Consider the following 27,500-nt stretch of genomic DNA (forward strand, 5'->3'; position numbering starts at 1 on the left):
TAATGCACTGAGTTTTGGTTATCAGTGCCAGAAGCACCATTAACAACCCTCTTACGCCGACTGGACGTATTTTACGTCGACATTTTTGTTTTTTGTCTCCGTGGTGTCGAATAGACGTATTTTTACGTCGAACTTACAAAAGTTTTTTTTTAAATTTGCGGGGAAAAATACTTATAGTCCTACCAGCCTAAAACTTTTTGTAATCATGCGCCTTGGGGGATGCTGGGAGTTCACGGTATCAAGGTGTTGTTTTTGTTTACAATCGTTACGCAGGCGCGCAAGCGCGAATTTCTTTCTTGCCGCCCTAAAAAGTATCTGTGACACATCTCGGAAATTATTTCGTCACTTTGACCTAATTTTTGTACCATTGTAAATTAGCCGCCTTACATGAAGTATTATATATGAAAATGTGCACATTTTTATGTTTTATGTAGAATACAACAATAAAATACTCATGATTGTAGCTTTTATCAGTTTTGAGATATTTTCATATAAATACTATAATTGCCAAAATTTCAACCTTCGTCACCTTTGACTCTACCGAAACTGGTCAAAAACGCAATTGTAAGCTAAAAACGCTTATATTCTAGTAATATTCAATCATTTACCTTAATTTGCAACTAATTGGAAGTCTCTAGCACAATATTTCGATTATGGTGAATTTATGTAAAAAACTTTTTCCTTACGTCCACCCGCGAGTAACTCTTCCAAAAAAAATCATACATACGATTGTGGTAATGTTTGCACCATTTTAAAATTAGCCATTATATAAAGTTTTATATATGGAAATGTGTGCAATCTTCATGCACAATACAACTAAAAACAACCCATGGTTGTAGCTTTTCTTTTATCAGTTTTGAGATATTTTCATATAAAAAATGATAATTGCCAAATTTTCAACCTTCGGTCAACTTTGACTCTACCGAAAATGGTCGAAAAACGCAATTGTAAGCTAAAACGCTTATATTCTAGTAATATTCAAGCACTTTACCTTCATTTTGCAACAAATGGCAGTCTCTAGCACAATATTTCGATTTATGGTGAATTTATGAAAAAAATAACATTTTCTTTACGTTATCCGCTCGGTAACTCTTCCAAAAAATCATATGTGCGATTGTGGTAATGTTTGCACCATTTTAAATTAGCCGTTACATAAAAGTTTAATATATGAAAATGAGCACAATTTTATGTAGAATACAACAACAAAAAAAAAAATTGAAGATTGTAGCTTTTTTTCTCATTTTTGAAATATTTGCATATAAATCATGATAAATAGAAAAAAAAACACGTTCGGTCAACTTTGACTCCTACCGAAATGGTCGAAAAACGCAATGGTAAGCTAAACTCTTACAGTCTAGTAATATTCAGTCATTTATCTTCATCTTGAACAAATTCGAAGTCTCTAGCAAAATATTTTTAGATTTATGGTGAATTTAAAAAAAAATCTTTCCTTCCCTCCGACGCGCGGATTCTCCGCCACAAATCTCCGAAATACGTACGTCCCATTCTCGGAATATTTGCTCCATTTCATATTGGGCAATTCATAGAGTTTTAGATATGAAAATGTGCGCAATTTCATGTAGAATAAAACAAAAAATATTTGAAGGTTGTAGCTTTTCTTATTTCCGAAATAATTGCATATAAAAAATATATATGTAAAAAAATTTGACATTCGGTCAACTTTAACTCGTCAGATATGGTGAAAACTGCAATTGTAAGCTAATACTCTTACAGTATAGTAATATTCAATCATTTTTCTTCATTTTGAAAGAAATTGGAAGTCTCTAGGACAATATTTGAGATGTGAATTTTTTGAAAAAAATATTTGTTTACGTCCGCGCGTTACGAATTCATGCATCATTTTGTGATAATATTTTCTCTGTGTTGCTTTTATCGTTTTACAATGTGTTATATACCAAAATGATCGCAATTTAGTGTACATTACAACGAAAAAAAAGTAACTTGTTACCTATAACCGTTTTGCGCACAGCGCGATTTGAAATACAATTATATATGAAATTTCGTTTTTTTTGCGCTATCATATATCACATTATTTTATATATGATAATGATAATTATTTTCATTTCTGATGGTTGCATACTAAACTTCAGGCAATGACAAAAAAAAGGAGCCAAAAATGAACTCTTAATCTTGAAAACTAAGCGCGCTGTGATTTTTTGAAAAAAATATTTTTTCCGCTTCCGCGCTCACTCCGAAATCCCTCTGGCACACGGGAGACAATTTTTTATTTACCGCTCCGGCATAAGAGGGTTAACCAGATATCAGCCCCATAAGCACCATAAATTGCTGAATTTCGGTTAATGGTGATTTTTGCTTATCAGCACCCTGCAAGAACAGAATCCCCCCCCCCCCTGATAACCTGGGACTGCCTGTATATATATATATATAGATACTAGATAATACTATATATAGATATATATATATATATATATATATATATATATATATGTATACTGTATATGCATATATAGATATATATATATATATATAGATATATATATATATATATATATATATATACATATATATATATATATATATATATATATATATATATATATATATATATATATACATACATATATATATATATATCATATATATATATATGATATATATATATATAATATATATATATATATATATATATATATATAGTATATATAGATATAGATATATATAGATATAGTATATATATGTATGTTGTATAGATACATATATATATATGTGTGTGTACAGGCAGTCCCTCAGGTTACATGAGGTTCGGGTTAAGTTGTTCAGCACTTATGGCGTTTGCCTCATGTCACTATTAACCTGCTTTACAGCACTGTAATCCAAAATTCCCACTATAAATATGAGATTCTGGTTAAATATATATATGTAGGATATATATATATATATATATATATATATATATATATATATATATATATATATATATATATATATATATATATAATGTGTGTGTGTGTGTGTGTGTGTGTGTGTGTAGGAATATATATATATGGTATATATAAACTATTATTAGACCTATTGGCACTGATAAATGGAACTCTGTGCGTTATGGGGCCATAAATCACCGATTTATGGCGCTTGTCCGGATTGCTGTTAACTGGGGATTGTCTGTGTCTAATAATATATATATATCTAATACTTTTCTTTTGAAACTACAGTAATAAATTTGTAATAAAACCCAAAAACATGCTGTGGATGAGATACGTGGATGACATACTAACATTTTGGGATAATAAGTGGGGTAATTTTAATGAATTCCTCTCAAAATTAAACGCATTAGTGCCCAGCATCAAATTTAAAGTTGAATGGGAAACAGACAACAAAATTCCTTTTCTTGTATGTTAATAATCAGACACACGACAGAATACAAATTTACCATATACAGAAAACAACGTTCTCACTTTCATATATTCACTACTTTAGCTATCATGACAATACTATCAAGATAGGTGTAGCTAGCAACCTATTCTTAAGAGCCTTACGAATTTGTTCCCCAGATTTCCTGGAAAAAGAATTTGAACTAATTCGCAAGCAACTTTCATCTTTAAAGTATCCTGACCATATAATTGAGAAAGCAATTCAAAAAGCAACGTAATTTTTCTACCGACCCCCTAAAGACAAGACCAGAGACACACCCAACAATAAAATAAAAATTCCCCACCTGGAGACGATTTAAGAGAGTAACTCACACCCTTGGGAAATCCAACCCTTTCTTTTGCATTTACCTACCCAAATACCTTAGCCAAATCCCTGATTAACGTCCAACAAAAGACATCGCCCAAGACTCTGGGGTATATGAGATCCCATGCCAGGACTGTGACCAATCTTACATCGGATTTACAGGTAAATCACTTCCCAGAGATTAATACAACACAAACGGTCAGTTAGGTATGGACAACAGAACTCGGCTAATTTCAACCATATAAATGAACATAACCATAGAATAAACTGGAATATGTCACGTGTAATTTATAGCAGCAACTGCGGTACAAGAGTCAAATGATGGAATCGGCCTTAATAAAAGAGAAGCAGGTAATGAACATCTCAAAAGGGAATTGGACATCGGACATCGTCGACGCAGTGTTCATTCAACCAACGCTTAAGAAGATTAAAGGAAGATTATCAGCGGTGGTGACCTAAATTGGCTTACTTGTGGACGAATCTCTTGGTATAAATACCACCTTTTCTGTAAACTTTTCTCATTCATATACCTGAAGAGAGAGACAGCAGTCTCTGAAATATAGTACTTTTTCTCTCTACATTTTGGTGTTTTTATGGGCTCCTTTTATTAGATGGAATTCTGTTGTTACAGAACATTTTTTACCAGTCTATATATATATATATAGTATATATATATATATATATATATATATATATTATATATAATATATTATTATATATAATATATAATAATATAATATATAATATATATACATACATACATACTATCTATATATATACTATATACACAGCATATGAATAATCTATTTCTGGTAATTGTTGTCTTAGTAAGGGGCTCCACAAAACAGGGTGACTAATATAACGAATTTTCTCACAAGTGGTTGAAGCAAGAATAGCGCCATTGTTGGTAATGATGGAGTATAAATGGATTCAAGGCAGGAGGACTTTATCCTGCCTTACAGTGAATACCCATTAATTACCATTTTCTCTCCTTCTACATGTGGCAACTGTCACACAGGTCTCATATAGAAAACATCCACCAAATATTCCCCAGCGTTTTTATTATGGAAAGCGAGCAAGTTTGATGGATTAAGAGTTAATAAGGGAGGGATAGCACCTCTATACAGGCAGTACCTGAATTGCGATTTGTCTCCTACCCAAGGTGAAAATCCAAAGTTAAGGAGGTCTAAAAGTTAGCATGACATTAGGATGGGTATAGTTTCTGAGTTCACTCACTAAATAGTAAGTGTCACCATCTTTTCAGTGTTCAAGCCAACCACAGGATTAAAGATAAGGTTTTCATAACTTTTTTTCTTTTTTATAAATTTGTTCAAGTCAAGATCCAACTTAAGTCGCCACCTCAGAAACAGATCTCTGTTGTAACTTGGGGACTGCCTGTACATGTTAACTACATGACAATAAGGTAGCTTACCTAACCATAAAAAGATGGTTAGTAGGAAATGAACTACATACCTGCAATATCTCAATAGTACTGCAGCACTGATGACCCGTTCACTTTCTGCTATAGGGCCTATGGGGTTGAAATTTACCATACCACCTACACTTTACAGTTAAACTGCATTCTCAGGGCATACACTTGTCTCTGATGACCACCTTGAAAACTTGGAAACTTCCCTGAAATAAACATTTTCAAAGAAAGCCAATGAGGTGCCCATGTTCTGGATGTTATGCAACTGGGAGAGATGGGAGGTCTACCTTTTAAATAGCAGACCCAACAATCATTCTCGGCTCTTGTAATGAGAATGGCTTGTTAGTGGCAGGGTAAGAAAAGAGTACCATCTAGGATGTTTTATGTGAAAGCTAGGTAAACCTGGAGTAAACTGGCCCGACCGGGCATAATGTGTTATCCATAATTCTAAGCTCCCATTGAAAAATAGGGGATTTTCCCTTCAAGATGGTTGAAAAGATTATATTTTGGAGCTAAAGGGTTGTGGTCATAGTGGGATCACTGAACTGAGGAAACAACAGGAATCTAAGAACCTTGTTTCAAGGACCAGGTATGTAATTAGAAGCATGCTCTTGCTAACCATGTCACCCTGATTTCCTCAGCCATGCAGGTAGTTATATACACATATCCCTTGACATATTGAGGCGGCCATTTGGTTAGATAAACCTGGAGAGACCTGACCAGACTGGACATAATGGCTTATCTGTTATCCTGAGCTCCAACTGAAAATTAGTGGATTTTCTCTTCAACAGGTTCTCATTCCTGGATGGCTAGGTATGCAGGTGATGAAGCACCGTCACCTATGGGAGAGCTTGAATTTGAAGATCTGGGTCTCTGGACACCAAGATGGTTAAAAAAAGGACCACCTTTTGCAAGCATAGGGTTGTAGTGGTGCTGGGACCACTGAACTGAGGAGACAACAGGAGCCAAAGAACCTTCCTCTAGGACAGGTAATACTCCAACCATGGAATCAGAAGCATGCTTTTGCCAATCAGGTAGCCATGATCCCCCTGGCCATGTCTTGACACACCGAGGGCATTGGGAGTTTCATCAGGTAGCTGGAAGATAGTCACCTGCTTTAGGGATGTGTCACATCAGTTTCCTGGAATGGATGACCATCTTTCTTGTCTGTCAGAAAACTGAAGCCTCATGATAAAATATATGTTTTGTTGTCCTTGACAATATGACAACAAAGATGTGGCCAAGAAGCTCAGCTCCAGATCAGCCCCCTCAGTGCAGTCATGCTGCCTTTCTTACAGATGGTTCAGACAAGGATGTGGCAATTGTCTGCAATCCATTTTGCAGGATTGCTCAATGTAACAGCCAACTTCCTCTCAAGGGAGATAGCACTTTAACTAAGTAAATGTTAGAAAAACCCTCCTTTCAAGTGATTACCAATCTAACATTACTTGGTATCTGGTGAAAAAACAACAACCCTTATCTATTCGATATTGCTAGTCAGCATGTGAAGTGTGGTTGGATTTCCTATACTATGAGAGCCTGGCCAGAATTTCAGTTGAAACCATTACCTGGTTCCTGAATAAGGTTTTTCCACTCTTGTCATCTCCTCAATTCAGTGATTCCAATGCAACTATAATGCACTGGCACTAAGGGCAGTCTTCTGGATAGCCTTGGCATCTAGAGCCCTGATCAGTGAACTCAGCCCTATCAGACTGGGACACTTATCCCTGGCCTGTCTTTCCTGGCTAAATGATGACCATTTGAAATCTCTACTTCTATGGAAACTGTATTTCAGATAAGACATTATGCAAAGTCCAATCACTCCAGTTTCATCTAAATGTCACAGCTAATGTCTCAGATGGTCCTCTTTTCTTACAGCCTATCACAAGCAAGTCACTCTCCTTTGCATGGTCTTAGAATTCCTAGCGTCCCCAATTCAAATGGTGGATCCCCACCAGCTCTCTTTAGCCATGTGACATCCAGAAGGTGAGCAAGTCGATGCCTTTCTTAGCAAGTGTTTCCTTTGACGAATTTTGAGTTTACAGGGTGGTCATCAGAGTCAGTATTCCCCGAACAATATTGCCAAGAGATCAAACAAATCCACCTACAATGTGTGTCAGTGGGTAGTATGGTTAGTCCTGAGCAGAAAGCAAAGGCCCTACTTGATGGTGTGGTGCTTCTGGGACATTGTCGGGTGGAGTGAATCTTTCATTCCACCCCGAAAAATTTTGTGAAGTTACCCTAGAACCATACAATTGACATGCATATAGGTTCTTTCCCCATCCTTCTCAATTTTTAACCCCACTGAATAAAGTTAGGTTGGCCTCTTACTGACATGATGTGAAGTGATGAAAATGACTGAACTGTGCACTGTTACAAAATCTGTTATTAGGGTGAATAGGAAGTTATGGGTAATTGCTAAAGACAGAAAAAAGAATCAGTCTATATCAAAGGCACAATTCTGGCCAAGACAAGCTATGAGAAAATTCTTGACAATGGTTGGCCTTTCTTATGAAGCCCCTGGCAAGAACTTAAAGAGAAAATTCCTTTGACAACTGTGGCTACCAAAAACAGGTTTTTCCTATGTCAAAACCTGTTGTTTTAGCAGACTGATTTCTCTTCATCACACAAAGGGAACCCTATTTCCATTGTATCACTCTTTTTCTATAATTGCCACACCTTTTTTGCTATCATAATTTCAGGTATTCTAGTTAACGCTTAAGTGACAGGTCCTTTTAGTTGCATTTACGCAAATGTATTTCTGTTGGTTTCGTGGTTTTACCATCTTGACCTCCTATATGGGTTTCCTTTTATTTTCAGCAGTAACGTTTCTTTTTGTCACTTATGTGTCTAGTGACAGTGGCTATGAATTACAATGAGACCTAAGATGCCAACAGAGTAGGCACATAAAATGACTAGTATGCAAATACTGTAGCGGGTTTTCCTGTTAAAATGACCAAAATGCTCTCAGTCTGAGTCCAGATAAAACAGGTACACATTAAAAAAGCATAGCATCTATATATACGATAAAGCAATATGTTCCACATGAAACAGCAAATCTCTGGACAAATACAAACAGGCTACAAAGTAAAGTATGCATCAGTTCCCTTAATGTTTTAGACATAAGGCAGTATTCAGCAAACATTATCTGGCAACTTTTTGCCAAGGGCAAGCACACACAGGCACACAACCATTCAATGCACAGATGATGTGTTTTGGTGACAGTTTTTCAGTCACTCATTAACAGATATTATGCTGGCACTCAGTATCCTGGTAGCTGAGCTACACCATTCCCATTTAAAGGAAATTAATATTATTTTTCTTTTAGTTATTTTTTGTCTAGAGCGCAATTTTATTTTAGCACTCAAAATTTGTATTCAATTTGCATACATAGCATTAAAAAACAAGGCTATTTAGTATTGAATTTTATTTACTTACCACAAACAAAATATACAAAAAAAGAGGAGTACATATCCATATTATGTATTACAGGCAGACCCCGGATATCAGTGGTTTCATTCTCAGCGGGGTGCTGATAAGTGGAAATGGCCATTAACCAAAACTCGGCAATTTATGGCACTGATAACTGGGTTAATGGTGAGTCTGATAGGTATGTTATGGCGCCATAACTCTATTAATCACACCTTATGGCACCAATAACCAGAACTCAGTGTGTTATAGCGCCATAAATCGCCAATTTTATGGCACTATACAAGCGACATAAAACCAGATCAGCATTTACCGAGTCTGCCCATAACCGGAGACCACCTGTACTTCTACCATTTTGGTTAATAGGCATTGGGCGATTATTTGGTTTACCCACATACTTCATTACCATTCCTTCTAGACCTAAGTGACTACCATTAAACAATTTAGTTGCAGAGACAACCTTCCCAATTTCCTTAGTATTTGATAAACCTGAATTCTCCTTCACATTTGTAAAAATATACAATTTCAATTCTATGTTTTAATATCTAAAAATAAACTTGGCAATATGTAAGATATGCAAGTTATCATGCTTCTAAATTGGTCTACATACACAACTATTACAACTTGTGTTGAAATAAGTATAGCATTTCATATCACAAGGGATCGTATAAAGTGAATTGAAATGTACTAACCAAATCATAGCCTAAGTTCTACACTATGACATCAAGATTACTTCACTCAATCTAAATAACATTCAAGACTGTAGATTGCATTGTGTATACTATCAATGAGCATTTAAATAATATTAACTTACTATTATTATGAATAGCAAACTCGTTATTCCTAGTCTGAATCGCCTGAGATCAGCAATAGCACAGTTTCCTCCTTGTTATTCTCATCCAAAGAAGATCACAGAAAAATTCTCCCCATCATTAGATATGCATATAATCTAAAGGAAATTCCCCAAAAGAATTTTCGGATAGGAATACTAAAGTGGCTTAGGCTTGGAGATCCCAATAACTTCTTGGAGATCATAAGATAACGTGTTGTCTGAAAGGCAACGTAACTATGACTGATTAAGCGTGTCATTCCCAGCACAACCACACTGTACAAGGACTGTAACAAGACTGAATTCACAGTTGTGGCTCACCAACAGCAAATGTCCGACTAACTATCAAATCAACAAATAATCGACAACTGATACACAAGTGCAATTACATGCACACTTACAGACTAATATGCAAAATAACCAAACACGCTTTTCCCAACTAATTACAAATACAACATAAAACAATTTCTTCCTTTCATACAATACGCATTTCCGCTTTATGTACAATATGAATTTCCACTTTACGTAAATGAGAAAAATATATAAATTACATTACAACTTATGGCAAAGAACAATCTCTCTTGTTGAGTTTTGACAACATTCAGCACTGCAAATGTGCCAAACACCTCATACTTCAATGCATTTTACTACTTATCACTCAAGTGAACTGTGTACTATTAGTTTAAGTTACACATGATTTATTTATTTCTGATAATTATCTCTTATTTGCTCAGACACTGGACACTCAAGAGGGACCATTGAGTGCTCCATGGACCACTGGACAAGCACTTGGCGCCAAATAGAGGCATCAGCCTAGCAAGCTGAAGCGAGGTGCTCGGGAAGACAACAGGTGTCAAAGATGTTCACACTACAATATAAAACACTACACCTTCATCAAGACACATTTGAATGGCTGTCTTATACTATATCGCCATTAAGAAGCCCTTCCAGTGCCTGTTTGTCGATACCTGGATCACAGGCTCGACTGAGGGGCAACTACCTGTAGGTAAACCACCTTAGACTCCCTTGGACCACCAGTATGTTTCCTCCTAGGTTTATGGGAGTATTACAGGGACCTTAGGTGTAGGATATCCGACAGGCTGGATAGCCACCGCCTCTAATACACCCTTTTCAGTGGCTTTCTGTTGATACCTGAGAATGTGCAACAGGTGTTGATACCTGAGAATGTGCAACAGGTTTAAGCCCAGTAAACAAAGCAATGTAAAAATTTCAGCCTAAAGGAATAGCATAAATACAAGAATTACTTTTTAGGGAAAACCAATTTGGAGACAACAGAAATTTTCCCTAGCTTTTGAGCCTAGTGGAATGACAAAGCATTCAGAATTACTTTTAAGGCAAATATTATCAATGGCCTGCAAGTGCCTATACCTGAAAAACACTATTTGAAAATTTTATTTAAAGGCAAAACTATTTACCACTGTATTTATCCTAATGTTAAGACCAAAGGTTTGTTTCATATATGAACAACTGCAGTATTTGTTACTACATTAAAACACCTATCTTGTAATAGGTATTACGTATATTAAATTTTTGCATCAGGACACTATGTAAATAATATCCATGCATGCCTTTTCCTTATGAATACATTCAAGTATGGTAGACTGATTCAATGTGTAAAAAACATATGCACAGCTCTAACTCTGCTTCCTTCTGAAGGCTTCAGTTCTTTTTTAATAGAATCCATCGTTTTATGTACACAACATCTTAATACATATTCATCTTAACTTGAAATTCTACTATGATTTAAGCATATCATATGAGAGCTTCCAATTTTTATTTACAACAAATAACCAAACTTCAAAAAGGGGGAGATTACTTGAAAAGACACTTCACACAAAGTAAATCTTGATTTCCTGAGCACTAATTTTATTAGAACTCTGCAAAGGCCCCTGTCTCTCTGACTTAACTAATCAACTAATCAGGACTCATCACTTCTCCCATTCTACTGTGTATTATCAGTAAAACCTATGGTAACAAAATCCATACAATTAATCATTATATTCCTATAAACATTTATCTGTCTGAGATACTTTCCCCCCCAATATTTCCTATTTTCAAAATACTCACACAAATTCTTTTGAAATTGACAATTTTTTAATCTATTTGTATTTTTCATAGCTAAGAATCCTGAGATTTTAACATTAAGATAATCTTATTGTTAAGAGCTCAGGTTTGTTAGCTATGAAAAATACAAATTGATTAAAAATTTGCCATATCATTAAAACCATTCTGGACAACGCTTCTAAGAGTTTCTTTCGATTGTTATTCACTCAAGGCACTCCAAACCTACTTACTAAGCTAAGCTCTCTAGTTAACATCATCTTCTGTATTCAGATTACCAACTATGCACAGCTATTTTCCCTTTCTGATACCAAATGTAAAAAGATTATCACAGAAAAACTCTCTTCTCACTTTACCTCATAACTACCATAAATACCATATTTACTGTCTCACCAGTGGCTTTCTATTATTCAGAAAATCCTTCAAGTACCATCTGTTACCTTTCATAAATACCCACAGTCTTTTTGATGAATTGTGAGTTATCCTAGATCTTTATCTATGCAAGAAAAAAAACCTGTTATTCTTCCCGGTCATACCCCTTTATACTTTTTCAAAATGGTCATAGTATCCAGCTTCCCCTCCCTGATATATTAAATATCATGCAAATTTTCACTTCTTACATATATGATTCATTCTAAACCTGAAGACTGAATAGTTTTTTGTATGGTTAATTTTATAGCTAAACTTGTGCAGAGTTACATTATTTTTTTTACATTTGTCCTCGTGACTTTAACCTTAAATAGACATGAAAACTGCAAAGATAAAACAATGAAATTTCATTAACAAAACAACAATGATGTGGGAGCAAAAGCTTCGTAAGGTTATCTATGCCCACTGGAGTACCCTGTACTAAAGTGACAGGAAAGGTTTGCATTCCAGTCCTGCAAAATCAACTGAATGGATTGTTTACAAATTACGAGCCAATATAAAGGAAACATTTCTAGTCATATAGGGGTGAACAACCTGATTCCTAATTGTAAAATTTGCTGTAAAATAATAACACAATCCTTACTAATCTAAATACTTCCTAAATCTTTGCTCTTTGTGACATGGAAACACAATAATACTCGACAGATGATTCAGTGTTAATCAAGGTACTCAACGCAAACAATATGCAATACTGAACAACTAAAGCTACCAACCTATATTTAAATTGAATAACCTACCAATACAGTACAGCTTATAAAAACTTCAAAGAGCGTCTTCAAAAAGGTCTCAATCTACTTATCAGTTACATTTGAAGAAAATTTGCTGCAATGCACATCACTGAAATCTTAAAGCCTTACTAAAACTAAGTTCTTTGGTTCAAAGACTGTAGCTGTATATTTGATAGAATAAAGTTCTACAATACTCTCATTCCTAATAAATATACTTGGCTAAAACCACCTTGCAAGTGAAATTTGGATCAAGGTAAAGAGTTGGACTGTCAGGCAGCAAGAGACCAAATGGAATGGATGAAAAGTAAATAGCAGAAAGCAATGTCTAGTGGCTTTATTACTGCCTACAGTCTCCTATGTTAGGCTCTCTGTAAGCAATACTCCTCATCAGGTCAATACATATTACAAAGTTTGTACTCTAAAGCTTTAAGATAATCATACCACTTAATAAGGTGACTTGGGACATCTCCAAACCGCAAATGATTTTCGCCTCTGACCTTCGGTTTTGTGACGCCAGGGCAATTTATTCCGAAAAATAACCATTTTTCAAATTCTATCTCTCCCTTGATATTTAATATTAAGACCTGGGATTACTACCATATATAGACCTGATGTAGACCTCCAATCAAATGGAGTTTTTTTTCTAAAAGTCATTTTTTTGCTGGATATGAATTTTTCAATATGGTATAAAAATAAACCCTCTAAATCATGAGAAAAAAATTTATAAAAACAAGACTAAACAAAAATTGGAAAAAAGGGCTCTATTTGATTGTTCTATAATGTCTTTCTGAGTTATATACCAAATTCCAATGTTATAGCTTCAAAACTAAGTGAGGAGATAGATTTTGAAAGTCAATAAGTATAGTTTTGAGATACGGGCGTTCAAAGTTTTCCTTCGTATTTCTATAAAGACAATGTTAATAAATAATGATTATTATGAATGTATATTTCTTTTTTGTGTATTAATAAACCAAAACTATTTTATTTATCATAATTTAATCATAAATGATGATCCCTTTGCTCATATATCGTAGCCTGGGGCACTGCTTGAGGCAAGATGGGGCACTCCTTCCTACGTAACCCCCTCTCTCCCCTTCACTAACTCGGCTTATTACAGCGAATTTTCTTCTGTATGTTAGCGCGAGATGTTTTCCTTGTATTTTCCTCTTTGGCATGATGACATTCTTGCCGAAACAAAGATAAACAAACGTAAATGCAAGAGAATGCCAGAGATGAAACTCGAAGGTGTACTCTTTTTTACAAGACAATTTAATAAATCATGATTATTATGAATTTCATATTCCATTTTGGGTTTTAAAAAACCAAAACTATGTTATTTATCATAAATGAAGATCTCTTTGCTCAAAGATCATAGCCTTGGGCACAGTGTGACGTGTGCTGTCAGGCAAGAAGGGGGCGTTACTAGGCAACCCTCCCCTCTCTCTTCACTAACTACACGTATATTACGATATTCTGTAATAATACTTGAGCGATTTTTCTTCGTCTGTATGTTAGCGAGATGTTTTCCTTGTCTTTTCCTCATTGGCATGATGAACTTCTTCCCGAAACATACATAAAACATACGTAAATGCAAGCGAATGTCACGAGGTGAAACTCGAACGTGTAGTCTACTTGAAGTCTGTGTTCCTCCTGATTCATGGTTGAACCTGACAGATACTCGCTTCTTCAAGCCAAGGAATCTCTACAGATGCCATTTCTCACAATTTCTTTGCCAATAATTATCAAAATTTACGATAACAGAAGAAATATTGCATTTTCTTGTACGGATGAATGTTTTAGGCTTATTGAGTTATGTTTACTAATTACCCTGTAACTACGAAAGTAAGAGGAATTTTGACGAAATATTTCGTATACGTATTCTCAATTGCCATATGAAGCTCCATGAATTTTTTCATGACTGCATTTTTCGCCCTATACCCCCATATACAGGGGTTCCGGCCGGCCCTCTTAAGGCTTTAACAAACATTTCTGAGTTAATTTCAGTAGCCAGGAGCATGGCAGTAAAAACCCTGCACATAACATCAGCAGTAAGGGAAAAATACACCAACCACAATTCTCATTTACATTTAAACCATTAAGTATTCTTTGTATTTTCTGTATCATGGTTTCCTGCACTGACAGTACTTTACTTCTGCTTAGGTAAATACTGTGGAATTATATTTATCAAACCAATAAGATATCTTATCTAAAATTCTTTGGTTGGTGCTGTCCTCTTTAGTAAAGAAAGTTGTTTACTCTGTGACAACTGGAGAAATTTATGAAAAAAATGATTGATAACATACACAGAGAAGTGCAATACCTCAGTAAAAGAAAGGAAAACTAAAAAAAAGAATCTAAACTGAAATACTTCTGTAATATACATATACAGGCTATATGTTATGCTAATATGTAATCCATAATTTCATTAAAGGCCAGTTTAAACCTGTGATTTAAAAACTTAATTTGGAAAGTTGGAGCATTGTAAACCAAATTTTGAAATCACTACATTAAAACATCAAGGGCTATTTCATAGGAAATGTTTAAAAAAGGACACAATAACTGCATCGGTAAAAGATTTTTCCTAATTCAATAAATGTAGTAACTGATTTCATAGTTTCCAAATGCTAACCAGTTGCAAAAACAAAAAGTAAGTTTACAACTCTTGCAGCAATATAGTGCTTCACATTAATAAAATTAAGGTTCAACTAGATATTACAATTACACATCATTCCCGATAGCTATGGTAATGATGTGTAGTTATAATGCCCTTTAATGTTCCTTTAAATATTATATCACCATTATCATTACTGTTTATACATCAGCTCTACCCTCACCATCTGTCTTGCACACATATTCTACCTAAATTCCCAGCTACATAGCCTGGAATTTCATCTATGCCATTTTCCATGATTTGAAGTGCCTTCCTACATGGCATTTTCTGACTTTTGTTCTTCATCCCTTCTCAGTCTCAATCTTCATTAAATATCTTAAAATGTTATTTTCATGATAAAATAAATTTTTGAACATACTAACCTGGTTGTTATATACATATATAAGCTTACGTCTCTGACGTCATGGCAGAATTTCAAAACTTGCGGCAATCGCCGATTGAGTAGTCAGGTGCACCACCTGTGCACCCTCTACCCAGGTATGTAGAACCGTTCCAACTATTCCTCAGATCTTCCATGCCCATAGTCTCTAGAGGGGAGTAGGGTGGGAATTAAATTATATATAACTACCAGGTGAGTATGTTCAAAAATTTATTTTATCATGAAAATAACATTTTCAAACATCTAACTCACCTGGTAGTTATATATATATAGCTGATTGATACCTTTGGTGAAGGGTCAGAGACAGCTATCATCGATGGAATTGACATAAGAGTTAATTAAAAACAAACTTACGGGTGTACCTGTTAAGGAAGCTGACTTCAATGATATCCTGCCTCATTATGTCTGCTTTCCTTATGAGATCCAGCGATCCACCCAGGGCTGAAGACCTCTTGGAGACTGTCACCGGTCAAACCTCTATGTGACTAGACTCCCTACAATACCCTTGTTCCGGGCGCTACCAAGGAACAAGTTGACCACCTGACTAAGGATCAATGATTGTGGGAGACTGGACGTAAAATTCAATAGTTCCAAGGTGAGAAAAAGGGTATTGGGTTATGGGATTTCCGGGGTTAGTCCCTTGTCCCACTACTGGATGAGCTGCTACGAACGGTCCCAGCGCATAGCAGTCTTCCATCACAGAGTTTTGGCCACTTGCCCCAGATGGTGCGACGCAAACACTGATTTGCTTGTTCTCCAAAAGTTGCGTCCAGGATATTTTGAAGGGATCTATTCTGTTTAGAAACTACAGAGGTTGCTACGGCCCTAACCTCATGAGTCTTCACTTTTCAGTAGACTGAGATCTGCTTCATTACATGCTGAATGTGCTTCCTTGATTAAATGCCTTATAAAAAAGGATAGCGCATTCTTTGACATTTGCAGAGAGGGCTTTCTGACAGAACACCAAAGCCCCTCTGAATTGCCACGTAATTGCTTCGTTCTTTCCAGGTAATGCCTCAGGGCCCTTACCGGACAAAGAACTCTCTCTACTTCCTTACCTGTGAGATCTGACAGGTTTGGAATCTCAAACGATTTGCGCCAGGGCTGAGAAGGGCGTTCGTTCTTTGCTAGAAATCCCAGCTGTAGAGAGCAGATAGCATTGCCCTGTCTGAAACCTACAGCTTTGCTGAAGGCATAGATTTCACTGACTCTTTTTGCTGTCACTAGACTAACTAAGAAGAGAGTTTTCATGGTGAGGTCCTTAAATGATGTTTCCTGTAAAGGCTCGAGCCTATCACTCATGAGAAACTTCAGGACTACATCCAGATTCCATGCTGGAGGGGACTGTAGTCTCTCCTTAGTAGTGTCGAAGGATCTGAGAAGGTCTTGGAGATCTTTATATTCAGACATGTTCAAGTTCCTGTAATTGAAGACATCTGCGAACATGCTTATGTATCGCTTAATGGTCGAGGTTGTAACGTTACGACTTCTCTTAAAGTCTGCAGCGAAGAGTCTCTGATTCTCCTATCCCATTGCAGCGAAGATTCTTCTTCTCGGCAATGGATAGGACATAGGACAGTGACACTCCATGGTGGGTGTCCATGGTATGGGTACTGGGACAATCTATTAGGATTAAGTAATGATTGTTCTGGAACAACCTACTAAGTCCACAGCTTAGACCGTAACTGACTCGGGCGCTCTGACAGCTGCCTACTGACTGCGTTCGGTAGTGAGGCAAGTTGTCCAAGCATCGGAGCAAGTCACGTGATCTTTGCCTTTTAAAGGGTTATGCCAAGAGACCATACAAATTGTCTATTTGTTTGTCACTGATGCTGGACGGCGAGGTGGTGAAATCTCTTAACGAGGTGATGATTCTCTTAAGGCATGTGCCCAATAGGCGAAAGTCAATTGCCTTCTAGAGACCAAGGTCCTTGATGGGAAGATATTCTCATAGTAGTTGAATCTCAACTAAGAAGAAAACAACACTATGTCCCATTGAAGACAAAGGTGGAGAGTGAATGCAACCTACGTCTTCACAGCCGAATCGAGAGAAGGATTCTCAAGGTTCTGAACCTGTGCTTATAAAGGACTGAAAATGCTAACAGCTATTTCATTGCTGTAAGGTGAGGGGTTGTAGTTGCAATGAAAGCGGGGCGGTTTCCAGTAATGAAAAACACAGGGAAGTACTACTTCTCATGGGCTGATCATATGGAAGTAGAGCTGGCAGGTCGGGGAGCAGGCGATGTCTTCCGTATATATCTGTCAATTCGGGGTGAACAATGAACAATTGCACCCCTCCGAATACGAGATATGTATTTTGAAGACAAACTCAGATTTCTGAAGAAAACATTCCGCATTATCGCAATGCGATGCAGCAGGAGACTAGTAAAGACTACTCTGTTGAAAATTCTCGCAATATCCAAATGGATGCAGAGGATGTCATTCATGTATGCGAGAATCCCCGTTAATCAGAGACCTAAGTCCGATATTGTTGGACAGAGAAAAGGTTCGGTAGTCAATCACTGTAAGGAAGAGAGACATAACCCGACCGTACATCTCGGAGAGCCAGCTGGTAATGGGTTGTCTTCTGCAGTCCCCTACTCAGTTAGTTCTTGCTCCCTCGCTATCCTGAGTTGCCAGGTAATCCATTCCTCGAAGGAATGCGTTCGGCTAGAATAATCGAGCGTTAAAAAAGGGATCTATTAAGCTCGAGCAATTATATTTAAACGAAAAGAATTTCGGTAAATACAAAAAACTGAGGTGGTGTTGTCGTGACCATACCAGAAGTATCTTAAAAATCAAAACTGGTAACTCCTGGGATGCAGTGGGATGCAGACAGTCCCGAGTTGCAGTTCGATTAGGATATTAGTCTCTCGGTCACAAACCATAGAATTAACTACGGTATGCGACTACCCCCCGGACAATTCAACTGCTTAACAGAATCATGTCTCGAGGGTAATATATGTTGTATATTTGTAGGTTTCTGTACAACGACTTCCATCCTAAATTCTTTTCCCCTTCGAGGAATGAGAATAAGGATTGGAAATCTAAACTCTTCCTTCTCTAGTCAAGAGAGTGAAGGAGAAGTTTTCCCTTAAGGAAAGCTTCAATAGTGAAAACAGAAAACCCGAAGACGAAAGTTCAAGCCAAACTGGATGTTCGCTTCTGTATTCCAGGGTTGGTCGTCTACTGAGAGATATTCTTACTTCAGTAGCAGTTCTTCTTGCAAATACTAGAAATTCCAGGAATTTGAGCATTCGGCGAGGTTCCCAATTATCGTAAAAACAATTATCGGGGATTCTCGATATTAAGTCCTGCGTGGGCTTTTGGGCTAAGGCAGAGGAGACCTCATTCACCAACTCTTGTGCTGAAAGAGGCGCATAAAGCAGGTCCGATGAATGGGCGTGACCTCATAATCAAAGAATAAATTTGGGCTCTTTTCTTATGCATTCCTGCCGAGAAAAAAACACTGCCAACTCGGAACCATCTCTAAGTGTTCCGCCCTTGTCTGAAGCCTCTTTTCTTTGAATTTCTAGCCACCGGTCTTGTGTTCCCTCTACTGAGGGAGCTTCCTCGAAAGGGCCGAGAAACTCGAGGCAGAGGAGTAGTTTCCTTGAGTTTCTGTGCTCCAAAACTTGTTGGTAGGACTTTCCTTGCTGCCTTTGTCATTAGATCCTGCGTAGCCTTTTGGGCTAAGGCAGAGGAGACTTCCTTCACTAAATCTTGTGGGAAAAGATGTGTGGAAAGGGAAGCAAACAGCAGTTCCGCTTTTTGAATGGGTATGACCCCATTTGAAAGGAAAGAACACATTTGGGCCCTTTTCTTCAGGATTCCCGCAGAGAAAAGAGCCGCTAGCTCGTTCGACCCGTCTCAAAGAGCTTTGTCAATGCAAGACATCAAGTGAACAAGCTCTTCCGTATCAGCAGACTTGAAGGTTTCTATTTTCTTCCCCAAAGATCCCAGAGTCCAGTCTAAGAAATTAAATACCTCGAAGGCTCTAAAAATCCCTTTGAGGAGGTGGTCCATTTCAGAGGTAGACCAAAAAACCTTCGTCTTTCTCATGGCCGTCCGACGAGAAGAGTCCACAAGACTCGAGAAGTCCCCTTGGGAAGAAACGGGAACTCCCAGACAGAGAGCTTCTCCAGTATCATACCAGATGCTAGATCTGGACGCTAATCTGGCCGAAGGAAATGAGAAAGCTGTCTTTCCTTGGTCTCTCTTCGTGTCCATCTATTCCTTCATAATTTTCAACGCTCTCTTCGAAGAGCGTGATAACACCATCTTTGTAAAGTCAGACTTCTTAGTTGCCTTCCCTAGAGTGAACTCTGAAGGTGGGGAACGAGGGGCAGCTGGAACAAAGTTTTCCGGAAAAAGTTCCGTGAAAACTTTCATAAGTCTTTTAAAGTCTGACAAACGCTGTAGATCTCTTTGATTCTCTTCGTCGGAAAAGTCTTCCTTCGGACGAAAAGGAGAAGGGGGGGGAGTCATCCTTCCCTTCTTCCGATTGACCCATAACCGACGCTGCGATGTCATGCTTCGTCGGTGCTTCCAAAGAATGTTCTTGACGCCTGGTGTCCTGGCGTTGAGAATCCTGACGCCTGGTGTCCTGGCGTTGAGAATCCTGACGCTCGGCTTCTTGGTGTCGAACTTCTTGACATTTGGTGTCCTGCTGTTCAAATACTTGACGTTCGGCGTCTTGGCATCCGGCCTCTTGACGCCTGGCGTCCAGCTTCTTGACTCTTGGTGCTCTGTCGTTGAGAATCTTGACGATCGCCGTCCGGGCTTTTAGTTTCTTGACACCTAGCGTCTTGGCGTCCAGCCTCTTGACGCCTGGCGTCCAGCCTCTCGACGCTCGGCGTCCTGAATCTTGATGCTTGGCGTCCTGGCGTCCAGAATCTCGACGCCTGGCGTCCTGGCGTCCAGGCTCTTGACGCTCGGCGTCCTGGTGTCCAGAATATTGACGTCTGTCGTCTAGGTGTTGAGAACCTTGACGCTCTACGTCCTGGCGTTCAGCTTTTCGTCCAAGCTTTTGACGTATGCTGTCTTTGCTTGTAGCAGGCTGATAAGACTGCATTAATGAGGAGAGCTTCTGCTGCAAATCTTGTCAGTAAGGAAATACTGTGGGAGTCTTATTGCTGCTGGGGACAGACTGGGGAAGCCGCAACATCAATATCTCTCTCTTCATCCTGTTCGGCTAGAGACGAACGTCCTGAAGACAAATGCCAAACCGCAGGAGGAGCTGGAGCATGAACTGAAGGCATCTAATCGTCCGATACTTCCTTTCCTCCTACCAAAGACGACGGCCGCCTGTGCGACATCTTGCGTCTTAGCTTGGTAGGAGAGCAAGCATCGGAGTCGAAAGAGAAGCGTTCAGGAGTTGCAGCACGCACCGAAGGCCTCCCTCCGTCCGATACTTCCTTTCCTCCTACCAAAGACGACGGCCGCCTGTGCGACATCTTGCGTCTTAGTTTGGTAGGAGAGCAAGCATCGGAGTCGAAAGAGAAGCGTTCCGGAGTTGCAGCCCGCACCAAAGGCCTCCCCCCGTCCGATATTTCCTTGCCTCCTACCAAAGACGACGGCCGCCTGTGCGACATCTTGTGTCTTGGCTTGGTAGGAGAGCAAATATCGGAGCTAGAAGGGAAGCGCCTCCCGGGCTGCCTCCAATGACTAACATCCTTGCAGTTCTTGATGCTTGGCGTCCTGCTCTACTGGATGTTGTCTTTTAAGGGGACTAGATTTCGAAGTCTGACGCCAGCCCCGTCTGGGTACTGCGTTGTCAGACGATGAAGAAAACACTTTAACCTCGCCTTTCCAATGGCGAGGGTGAGCGTCCTGGAGATCGTGAACTGGTACGCCCGAGGGGACGGCCGCTCGGGAGCTAAAACCTCTCGCCTCCCTTCGTCGGTCGACATTCCTTCTCAGCGGTCTAGGACTAGGAGCGCGACAGATCCGAGCGGTCGCACCCTCCACTGCACTTGCACTGATTTTAGCATAGCTTGTGATTTTAAGATCTCTCACATTTGACCATGAATTCTCCCTGTTTCTACGAGAGATTCTACCTTTACCAAGGGCTTGAATGGTCATTATCATGTCCTTTAAAGTTGGACCAACACTTGTATCAGTAGGGGGAATAGGAACTATTACTACGGAAGCAGGATCAATAGGATCACTAGCAAGGGAAAGAGAATTGTCAATTCCCTGACTATTTCTAGAAGAGCGAGACATACTACTCTTCGCTCTCCTGATCTTATTCTTTTCAAGTTTTTGCACATAGCAATAATATCCATCCACTCATTTTCAGGTAAATGGACACATTCTTCCTCCTATCATCCAACTCACCACTATTGCCTCTAAATTCATATAAATTGAATGAGGATCTATCGAGGCTTTAGCAAGCCGAGTATTACATCCTCTCACTCACATTCTTACACTCGAAGCAGAGTCAGACATGTTTGGAAAATGCAAAAGAGAGATCAAGAATAAGCAAGAGTCAAAGCAATAATATTCTAACTTAAACATTCTCTTATCATCATCATTCATTATGATCCATCATCATTATCAAGATGATCCACATGCACTCCAACGAGCTCCCAAAAACAAGTGAAAGCCAAAGCCAAAGTGTACTTCACCAAATAACTGTGAAAAAAAAAAACACGGGCCAAACGAGCGAAATTCCAACGATGTCACCGATGCGGCGGCAGGGAAGATCTGAGGAATAGTTGGAACGGTTCTACGTACCTGGGTAGAGGGCGCACAGGTGTTGCACCTGACTACCCAATCGGCAATTGCCGCGAGTTTTGAAATTCTGCCGTGATGTCAGGGACGTAAGCTATATATATAACTACCAGGTAAGTTAGATGTTTGAAATGTAGATTTTTAGTGAACAGTTAATATATAAAAAATTTCAACCACTATAATCAAAACATGTTATGATTAGCAGTGACTGGTTGCATTTTTATAGAATTAACATGCACAAGAATTTAACACTAACATTAATTCCTAATGGTCACAAAATTTTGTAATAACAAACCGTGAATAACACTCAATTCTGAAATCAAGAGTTAAACCTACAGGAAATACTTGATAAGAACATGCAACCATTAACTGCCAAATTAAAGAAATTTTATGTGCCAAATTCCACACTGTAACAGCAATAAAATTTGGATGAAAAAATCTTTGTGCACAACCATTCATGGTCATAAACACTACAAAAATGCTATGAAAAATTAGGCAAAATCTAAATATGAAAACACTACAGCAAATCAAAGTCACAGTGTCATATACACAAACAAGTACAAACATTAACAATCAAAATACTGTACAAGACTAACAAAATAAGAAATATTCCAGACACCACATACAGTGTATCAAGAGAAAAGTTCCCCAGTTTAGGTTAAAAACTGATGAAAGCATTTAGTGCTAGTTCTACATAAAAGAAGTCACCAAAATTTTGACAGCACATGTTGAATAGCAGCTCAACTCACACCAAAGCCTTGTTGTAGGTTAGGCCACATACCTGCCTCGAAACATAAGGCTGGAGAGGATGAGACTAGGTCGATCACGGGACCTAATGCGGCAGGAACCCCCCTCAGCACGCAGCTGCGAGTTAGGACTAAACCCTAAACTTGTAACCAACACACCACCTGTACCCTCACCTACAAGTGTGCCTGGACAAGACCCTGATCTGGTCCACAGACGCCACCAAAGGGAGTGAAGCAAGCAGGCAACAATTATTATGCTCTCACAAGAGCAAGCTCCAGCAAAGATGAAGAATGCCACTTACATCAAAGTTTACCAGAAATTCTATATCTTTCCACAAGGAACAGAAAAGCAGCAAACTCTAAAAATAATTTCAGAATTTACAATATAAATGAACTCCTATACTATTTAACTGAGTTCTATGAGGTAACCAAACCCATTTGTTATCCATCATGATTCCATAAGTAACAATAATTTGACACAATAATATGTACCTAGGAATAAAGTAACCATAACCAAGAAGCTTATCCACCACTATCTTTCTTCAAAATTGAACTCCTTTATATTTTTAACCATAAAATTAAATTTTCTTTATTTTCTAAGTATGTATTGTGCACATCAAAATTATGCCCTCAAAATTTGAAGGTGGAGATGAAAATTAGGAAAAGGGATGTTCATAAGACAAATCATTACACAACACAACTAAAATATATCCACACAACCAATTATAGCAATTTACTAGTGTATAGCTTTTCTGGACTAATAAAACAACAAGTATGTATTGTGCACATCAAATTTCCATGACTTAAGTGAAAAATAATTTAAAATAGTATTTATAAATAAAAATGAAAGAATAAGAAACACCCTGAAAAAGGTAGTATGAGTTACCTAAATTATGCAAATCATGCTACTGCAAGGTACATGTATTCTCCTACTTATGATATGGTTAGGGTCTGAAAAACCCATCGTATGTTGAAAAAATCATATCTCAAATATAGCCTAGCCTACACTAGGGTAATCAGTACCAACTTTTCATATAGGGTAGTTACCCTACACTACACAGTATACTATATATATATACAGCATAGTAATTATTAATTTCAGCTAATTCTCTAGGTTCAATGCATATTGACTCATGACTCAGTACTAAGAGAAACTGAATAACATTAACAAGTTAGCCTAGCGTAAACGATGATAGATACCATGGTAAATCGGACTCATATTCGGACCGATATCAGCATAATTGAGTGATACCTATCAGGCTGCTGACACCTACATATAATTATGGAATAAAAACATAACAAATATGCATCTTTTCTGTGAATCTTTTAAAAATTATACATTACCCTATCCTATTATATTGTATGTATTCTCATATTACGTATTGTATCATAAAATACTAACAAAGCGGTCAATGTTTTGGTTTGGAAATCAGCTGATGGCGAATACAAGTTTATTTTGTTGTATTTAACTCAATTCGGAGCGGATTGTTTTGCTTCTAGTTAGCATAAAAGAATATCTAGATACTTTACTTACATGAGACAAGGTCATCTTTTCGTTAAGTCAAAATATGAATAATTTAATACGTCTCATTGGGAACTAAATTATTTTTTTTGTTATCAGATTGCTTTGTGGGCATGTTTATTGTGTAAGGAAAAATAAATGATTCCATTCGCTATTTTCACTTGATTTCTTTGTAGTACGAGTTTAACGTTATGTTATTTATTTTTTATCAGCGTGAAAACAGCAGAAAACTGTAGTCTTTCAAGACCTGAAGTTTTGATTAAAATGATTCTCTCTCAACTTTATCTACGGTTATGTTTGACTGGATAAGTTTCTGGGAGTTTTATCTTTGTTACCGATGCACAATAACAGTCATTAGCAGCTCGAAAAGTGTTCTCAGCTTCAGCTACAACTTTGTTTAAATTTAACAGTATGTTTCCTTTGCTGATCTTTGATCTATAGCGAACAAAGTTATTATTGAAAAATATATCATTCCTATATACATAATGTAATTTCTAACATAACTCTGGTAATTGTTTACGATCATGCGATTGTTGAAATACAAGCCAAATGGATGTTGTTATCCAATTTGATTGTACTTAGCAAAATGTTGTTCTTGTTTGGTTGTTCATGGCTGTACACATTTACCAAACAAGTAAAACGTTAAATCAAAACTTTCATAATTCTCTTTTGCTTTTTTCTTTACTTATTTAACTAGAAGATGGGATAAAGTTAGGTTATTGTAATTTGGTCTGTCTCTCTTGCTGTCTGGTTGTACGTTACTGGGCTGCACCTGTTACAAGCAAAATTCAAAGCTTTTTTTTCAAAATATTGTCGTATCAGTATTAATTGCTAACCCAATCATAAAATTGGATTATCGTAACTTGAACACTATCTATATACCTTATTGAACCAGTTCTAATTATTATTACAAAAAGTGAACCTGACTGTGACTAAGTAATATAAAAAATATATACTTTATCTTATTTCATAAGAAGAATAAGAATAATAAGTTACTCTAACCACTGTTTGTATACCATACAGGTGATGAATAGTATTGGGAATGAGGCAGGCACTGAGTACAGCCCCAACATAACATACATATATTGTGACAACAGCTGTTGGGGCATATGCAAGAAGTGAGGAAATGCACAAAGAAGTTTCCTATTACCTTTATACCACTGAAAAGAGCAATGTCAATTCATAAGATAAGAGGTGTTGAGCCTCCAGTGAACATCAGGACAATCAGAATAATTTTAAAGTTTCACAGACACAAACCCACTGCAACTGCCTATTACACTAAGAATGAAAGATCAAACTGAGTTGCAACAGTAATTAGTTATTTGTGATGCTTACATTGATTATTAATTCACCTCGTACCCTTGTCTCTCTCTTCATCAGCTATCACCTAATGTCAGCAGTCAACAGCAATCCTTGCAGTGTGCAAAGCTTTTAAAATCTACTGATGCTTACCTGTTTTTAAACTATAATAATTTTGGATATGTCTTTCATAATGAGAATTTATAGACCATAACTGACTACTGTTTGTCTCTCACTACAGTCACCCCTCTACTGTCACAACTACAAGACTCCTCTAACTGTTATCGCTCCTTGTCCGTATTATTTTGTTACTCTTCATCTGCCAAACATTGTCATTTTCTCAACGACTACTTCACTAAAAGAAACTTTGTTCCGAAAACAATAGTATCAAGCACCCAATAGCTATCAGTTGGTCATGTGAACAGCATTCATAACCATATGACCCACAGTCATTTACCTGGAATACAAGTGATGGACACTGGTCATATACACATTTCATTGTCAAATAGTAGTTTGACATCAGTTACATAATTACATTTTACCATCCATTCTTGATGAACCTTAAGTGACTGTTCCTTGGCAGCCTTCTTTTTTTCCCATCTTTAATTGTCCAGAAAATTGATGACCACAAAATTATATAATTCGGAATCACTTTCAACTAGTCTTTGAAAACGAGCAAAAAGATCAACCTAATACCCACTGTTGAAAATATCCATGGAGCAGGTGTTTAACTAATGTTGGTGCAGTTTTGTTAAGCAAACTTGCAGTAAATAGATCATCCACAAATAAGAAATGAGCTAAAAATGACTGGTTCCATATCTCCATATTTTTTGTCAATGCCAAAAAATATACAATATATTTCCACGTATAAGATGACCTTTAAATCTTAAAAATCACGCACAAAAATTTGGGGTCGTCTTACACAATTATATTCCAAAACTTAAACATTGAATTCTAAGATGTGTATCAGAGTACAATTAATGCTTTCCAAACCCCAAAAATATTTTTCTAAAATACATTTTATAGGGAATACACACAGTTTTACATACAGAAAACAATGATAAATACAAATGACTAATGAAATTAATAAATGAACATTTAACATCCCTTTTACCTTTACGGAATCATTGAACATCACTTTTACCTTTATGGAAAACACTTGTTACCGTATGGAAGACTGGGAGGAGGGGAGAGGGAGGAGAGGTTATTGTTTGGAAGGGGAATCTCCCTCCAGAAGGATAGGTATCAAGGATCTCTATCTGGGGTTACTTCTCTTCATTTTTTACTGGCATTAGGACCAGCTTGAGAGTTACTGGACGCCTGTTGCCCAACAAAACTGCCCAGAGACATTTGTTTCTGGTGTTTCTTTAAAATTTTCCTAAAGTTAAACATCGCATTGTCATTAAATAAGTTGGAGACACAGATTACAACTTCTTTGTTGGGATGATAATTCTCCGTAAAATTTTTTATATCATTCCACTTTGAAAACATGTCCTTATTCCCTG

The 27,500-nt window shown here is 37.4% G+C and overlaps 1 protein-coding gene across 2 annotated transcripts in view; it reads right to left on the bottom strand.

The window, feature by feature from the left end:
- Nucleotides 1-27,500, bottom strand: part of LOC135212064 (E3 ubiquitin-protein ligase SH3RF3-like) — a 197,601-nt gene that overhangs the window by 55,343 nt on the left and 114,758 nt on the right. For both annotated transcript variants that reach the window (XM_064245407.1, XM_064245406.1), the window contains one exon: nucleotides 23,210-23,377. In XM_064245407.1, the coding sequence (XP_064101477.1) occupies nucleotides 23,210-23,377 (168 nt within the window). The remainder of the gene's footprint in view (nucleotides 1-23,209; nucleotides 23,378-27,500) is intronic.

Source organism: Macrobrachium nipponense, chromosome 40, assembly GCF_015104395.2.
Source record: "Macrobrachium nipponense isolate FS-2020 chromosome 40, ASM1510439v2, whole genome shotgun sequence".
Lineage (NCBI taxonomy): Eukaryota > Metazoa > Arthropoda > Malacostraca > Decapoda > Palaemonidae > Macrobrachium > Macrobrachium nipponense.